Source organism: Macrotis lagotis, chromosome 1 (genome assembly GCF_037893015.1).
Source record: "Macrotis lagotis isolate mMagLag1 chromosome 1, bilby.v1.9.chrom.fasta, whole genome shotgun sequence".
NCBI classification, from domain to species: domain Eukaryota; kingdom Metazoa; phylum Chordata; class Mammalia; order Peramelemorphia; family Peramelidae; genus Macrotis; species Macrotis lagotis.
The window spans coordinates 38,701,884-38,708,545 of record NC_133658.1 but is presented as its reverse complement, the minus strand read 5'-3'; the positions used below and the strand labels follow the sequence as shown (position 1 = coordinate 38,708,545).

The 6,662-nt window shown below is 37.5% G+C and overlaps 1 gene segment (V, D, J or C); it reads left to right on the top strand.

The window, feature by feature from the left end:
* The first annotated feature begins 1,032 nt into the window (after positions 1–1,032).
* Positions 1,033–3,887, top strand: LOC141513109 (immunoglobulin kappa variable 3-11-like). The segment is given in 2 exon segments: positions 1,033–1,189; positions 1,285–3,887. Coding segments are annotated over 2 exon segments (426 nt in total).
* The last annotated feature ends 2,775 nt before the right edge of the window (positions 3,888–6,662 follow it).

The window sequence follows — 6,662 nt, the reverse complement described above, 5'->3', positions numbered from 1 at the left end:
CCAAAGTTCATTCATAGGGACTGCTCTTTGGTGGAGAGCAATATCTGTACTTCCATGGGGAACAGGCCAGTTATCAAAAAGCAGGAGAGAAGAGAGATTCACTCTCTTCAGTCTCTTCCCTCATTCCAGTGGTCTTTTGGCTTCCAGGTTCAAGAAAGAAGAAAAATCATTCCAACTCTACTTCAGGTTGCTAAAGGGAAAAAAAGACACTGGGAAGGGGTCAACATGAGAGGAGCTGGCAATCTCCATCATGTCCCTATCCTCAGCTTGCTTTACTAAAGACCTCTGGAAATTTTCCCCTTGAGTGACTTTTGGGACTGAGATATTTCATTTCCAAAGAGCTATCTTTCATTCTGTATTATCTGGTATATATTCTCACATGTATACTTTTTTGACTTCTGTTTTACTATCTTTTTGAATAAATGAATTTCTTTACTATTTTCTATGTTCATTATAAAACATATTTAATGGAAAGGAATTTGTCTTAGATATACAGCTGAGAGGGCTTCCTTTCCCCATTAAGAAAATGAAATCAGGGGGACAGATAGGTGGTGCAGTGGATAGAGCACTGGTCCTGGAGTCAGGAATACCTGAGTTCAAATCTTGCCTCAGACACTTAATAATTACCTAGCTGTGTGGCCTTGGACAAGTCACTTAACCCCATTGTGTTGCAAAAACCTAAAAAAATGAGAACAATTTGATACTGAAAACTATTAATATTTAAGGGGACAGATAGATAAGATTCTAGCCTGATACCTCCTCTCCCTGAGAATGTCAATCTTGCACTTTCTCTTCTGGATCACTGAAGATGAGATCATAGCTAGAGTTCATTTCTTCTACCTAGGATGCATTGAGGAACAACCCAGTTTTATATCAAAGAAAAAAAACCTCTATCTAATTCCCATGAGGACCCCATCTTAGAAATCTTCAAGGATGCCCCACAGGGGTGGGGTCCTCTTGATGTCCTTGTCTGACAGAGATGGAGCCAGGCTGTGGCAACCATTTAAATCTTTCCCCAAGGAGGAAGTTGATGTCCTTAGCTCATCCTCTTTGCATGTTCCTTCCTCTTCTGACCTATGAATGCCTGAGGTTTCCCTCTATGATTCAGTGATAGTTCTCAGACTGTGGTCCACTGCCAACATGAGGACTCGTGCTCAGCACCTCTGGATCCTAGCTTTCTGGGTAACAGGTAAGGTTCATTTAACAAAGAGAAAAAATATCATCATTCATCTTGCATGTGGCTTCTGATTCAACACAATTATCATTTTCTATTTTGCTGTTTAGTTGCAAAGGGGGATATCTCAATCATACAGACTCCAGAGGCTCTGTTCCTGTCTCCAGGAGAGAAAGCCACAATCATCTGCAGGACCAGTGCCAATGTGAACAAAGAAGTCAGCTGGTACCAACTGAAGTCCAGACAATCTGTAAAAGTGCTTATCTACAATACTGAAAAACGGGCCTCAGGTGTCCCTACTCGGTTCATTGGCAGTGGAAGTGGCAGCGACTACAACTTGGTCATCAGCTCTGTGGAGCCTGAGGACACTGGAGATTATTACTGTGGGCATGACTATGGTTGGCCAGTCCACAGTGATATCTCCTAGAACAAAAACCTTTCTGCTCTCTGGAGCAGGCAGAAGTTTCACTCTATGTTCACAGTGAAGATAACTGCAAAAGAAAAAGTCAAGGTCTCTGATTCTCTGGGGAACCCCCAAAAGCTCTCCTATATTGACAAATATTTTCCCCAAAATTGAGTCTATTTGGTATAAGGACATCATCTTGGTCCTATATCCAACAGTTTCTGTCATCTCGTCTTGGAACATTCATGGGAGGCAGGAGGCACAGACTACCTAAGTATAATAAGTTTATCCTCAGTATCCTATCTACAAATGAAGAGAATTGGGATAAAGCAAACAATCAACCACACATCAAGGATGTTCCAGTAATTATGCTGCGCTGGATATAAAGACAAAATTGAAACAGTTCTTGTCTTCAGGGAGAATCTATCTTTTATCTTCAAGATCTTTCCAGATGGAATAACTTCATTTGAGAAAGAATCTCAGCATCATCTATATGTACAGGGAGAACATCAACAACTCCTTTTACTGGTTCCAGGAAAAGAAAAAGAGAAAGAAAACAGTAGGAGATGAGGGGAGGCAATCTCCTAAACTGCTGTACTGCAGATGGGGTTTCTGCCTGGTTCTGTGGCAAAGGATCTGGGACGCATTTCACCCTCAGATTATTTTTGCCTGCTCTCTCAAAGTTGATAACTCATACAATATTCCAGCTCCAAACTAGAATGTACCCAGATTCTTCAGCTGCTTTAGGTTCAAGGGAGTAGCTGCTTTGTCCTTAGTCTCAGGATCAGAGCAGCCACTGTTCTCAGACTCAGTCCCATTGCTCCTTTAATCTGCTCATTCATTGCCTGGACCTTCAAGCCCATCTGACTCTAGTCCCTTCCTCCTCACTTTCATTTCCTGGCTTCCTTCATCACAGCTCAAATATCAGCTCCCATAAGATGCTCTTCTTGGTTCTACTCCCCTGACACCTTGTTGTTAGTTTCTTACCTTGGAAAGCATCTTCCATTTACACTCTATTTATCTAATAGTATATATGGTTCCTTGTGGTCCAAGACTCTTTTTTCCTTTACTTTGTATCTTAAGTGCCTGGTACATAATAGTATGCTTGCTGGATGACTAACTGATTGTTCATTGTCAAAGAACTGTCAATAAATTGTGCGTCTAAGACAATTTTAAGAGGAGGAAATCAGTTATCTATAGTCATATGAAAAAAATGCTCTAAATCATTACTGATTAGAGAAATGCAAATTAAAGTATCTCTGGGGTACCACCTCACACTTCTCAGGTTGACCAGTATGACCAGAAAGAATAATGATCAGAGGGGCAGCTAGGTGGCGTAGTGGATAAAGCACCGGCCTTGGAGTCAGGAGTACCTGGGTTCAAATCCAGTCTCAGACACTTAATAATTACCTAGCTGTGTGGCCTTGGGCAAGCCACTTAACCCCATTTGCCTTGCAAAAAAAAAAAACCTAAAAAACAACCTAAGAATAATGATCAGTGTTGGAGGGGATATGGGAAATCTGGGACACTGATGTATTGTTGGTGGAGTTGTGAACTGATCCAAACTTTCTGGAGAGAAATTTGGAATTATGTCCAAAGGACATTAAAAATGTACATACCCTTTGATGCAGAAATACCACCACTGGGTCAGCAGTAACTTGAAGAGATCAGGAAAGAGGATAAAAACTTCACATGTACAAAAAATATTCATAACATCTCTATCTGCAGTGGCAAAGCATTGGAAATAGAGGGGATGTCCATCAAAAGGGGAATGATTGAACAAATTGTGGTATATGTGTGTGATGGAACACTATTGTCCAACCCCCAGGAGGAATGAGATTTCAGAAATACCTAGAAAGACTTGCATGAATTTATGCTGAGTGAGATGAGCAGAACCAGAAGAACATTCTACACCTTAATAACAACATGGGGTGATGATCAACCTTGATGGACATGCTCATTCAATCAATGCAATGATCAGGGGCAATTTTAGGGGCTTTGTGATAGAGAATATCATCTGTATCCAGAGAAGAAACTATGGAGTTTAAATGACCAAAGATTATCATCTTCAATTTTTAAAAAAGTTGTCTTATGTATTGCATAATTTTGCTATCTCTAATATTTCCTTTCTTCCTTATAGAGGTTTTTTCTTTCAACATAGAAACAAATGTAAAGACTATATCAGATTGCTTTCTGTTATAGAGAGGGAGAAAATTGTAAAATTCAAAACCTTGCAAAAAAATGATTGGTAGAAACTACTGTTATAAATGGAAAACAAAATATATATTTAAAAATGTTCATAACATGTGATTGGAGAAATAAAATAAAATATCAATAAAAAATAAATTGTGCATACTTGATTGAGAAAAGGATAAACAAATTGTAGCCTATGAATAGAATGAAATATTACTACTTCATAAAAAACAGTGAAAGTGATTGATTCAAAGAAACACAGGAAAACTTAGATGAGAAAAAGTGAGAAAACCAGGATCACTATTTCAATATTAATGACCACAATAATTTAGATATTAATGCCCATTGAAAGATTTAAGAACTCTAAGATATTTAATAATACAAAAAATAAAGTAATATATATAAGATCTCTAACTCTATAATTACTAAACACTATTCTAGAAGATTTCTAACAACACAAGTCTCCTGCTTCTTGACAGAAGTTTTGAAGATAAATATTTTCAGACACTAGAATTCCAACACAAACTTGTTTTTCTTGCCTATAGTTTTTGTTACAAAGGAAAGCTTTTGTGTAGGTTTTGGGGAGATAGAGAGGAAAGAAAGAGAGTGTTAATAATGACCAAAAAAAAGGAAAGAAATGAGGAATAGTATCATTGAAATATTTTAATGTGGGTGGCTAGATGGTGCAGTGGATAAAGCACCGGCCCTGGAGTCAGGAGTACCTGGGTTCAAATCTGGTCTCAGACACTTACTAATTACCTAGCTGTGTGGCCTTGGGCAAGCCTTGCAAAAAAAAAAAAAAGAAATATTTTAATGTTTTGTCCTTCTTTCTCAAAGACCACCATGACATCAGGGAGATGATGCCATGACAAAGCACATCAATTGGATTTGATTGAGGGGGCGCTGTGCTAAGTCACAAGCCTTACTTTTTCCTCCAGGACCATCCGGGTACAGTGGCCAGATATTAATCAGGACGACTGGAGATGATAACTTAAAACCATAGAGAAGAGAATTAGAGGGGGAATAAGAGAACATTTTGATACTACCACATTAAATACAATGTAGATTAAAAGGAGAAAGTTATATATAGTAGATCCAAAGTTTCATATATAATCCTGATTTTTTGTTGTCTTTGTATATGGAAATGTTCATATTTGTTGGTGATTTTCTAGTTCAAACTGTAAAAACTGAACTATAAAATAGACATTGAGCAACAGATTCTAGGTAATTCTATAATCTTATTAAAAAGACTAGCATGGTTATTACTGAAAGGAAGGTCATTTGGTCAACTCTCCTAGCCCAAAGACCCCTCATGATGTTGTGCTCACTGTTTATATGCCCTTGGAAGAGTGAGTGTTCCTGAGGGTGGCAATCAATTCTGATTGATTAACAATTAGTGAGAAAAGGAATATTATAATGAGGGACTAGGCTATGAGTATTTTGGGAAGTATGTGACCTGGATCACCCAAGTCTTAATCAAAAAGACTTAGTGATTTCCATATCATGTGTCTGACAAAAGGGCGAATCAACATTTTCCCAGATCTGTCTGAGTAAACACAATGAACAGAAATCCATTCAATAGTCTAAATTTAGAATTTCTTTGATTAGATCTTAGCCAACCTGGCTAGTTAAATCTTTAGGAACTATTTCACACACTGATTGACTTCTGGATGAGAAAGTAGAAAAGGGAAAAAACTTTCAATGATTGAAATAATTGAATTAATCACTGAAATAATTATTTCTCTCATGTGATAATTTTTTTCCACTTTTTCAACCAATGGACTTGTATAAGATGATGATCAAGGCATGACCTCCTTGATTAGAGTATACTGGATAGGATGGACATTTAGAAGATGGTTTACAAGTAATAGATATTGATTAATTTCTATGATGTATAAGAATGGAATCATAGTGGCTGATATTTCATTATGGACTATCATCAATTCAATTGAGTTTAGTCAAGAGGGGCAAGTTTCTTTTATTATTAGTGCAGCAGAGCAATCTTTCATATGGTGGTTAATAATTTGTCATTATTCTTTTGAAAACTGTGTGTTCATTTCCTTTGACTACCTATCTTTTGGGGAATGGCTTTTAGCCTTACATTTTTCTGTTGTTTACATATCCTGGATATCAAACTTTTAATATAATTATTTAATAGAAATTTTTTTCCCATGAAGATTTTTTTTCTAACCCAGTTAGCTCTTATAAACACTACTCTATTCCTGGTATGGAAATTTATTCTAGTGATGCAGATTAACTATATATTCATATCTTATGGCGCAGTTACATGGCACAGTTGGGTAGAAGGCCTGGAGTTAGGAAGACTCATCTTTCTGAGTTCAAATCTGACCTCAGACATTTACTAGATAGAACAGGACCTCAAGTCAGGAAGAACTATCCCAGTTTAGCTTCTGCCTCAGTGACTTGCTACCTGTGTATCCCTGACCTCTCAGCCTCAGTTTCTTCATCTGTAAAATGGTGATAATAATAGCACTGATTTCATTGGGTTGTTGTGAGGATCAAAGCAGATATTTATTTTAAAGGCTGTGCAAGCTTTAATGCACTATGAAAATACTAACTTAGAGAACTCTGTCTCACACAATATTTTTCTCTCCCCCCTCACTCCCTTCCACCCTCTCAGCTTTTTTCTTATTCCCTGAGTTATTTGTGCCCCTCTCCTCAAATCTCTTTTTCTTTGGGGTTTATCCTGTACTTGCTTCTTTTGAATGACTCATAACCTCCTAGTATAATGTGATCTCACAGAGGGCAGGACCTGTCTCATTCTAATATCTGTACTCCCACCGCCAATTATAATATTTGTTAAATGTATGATGATTACTTTATTATGTTCTTGCTACAATTCCAGACCTCAGGATGTTGCTTCTTCATCTC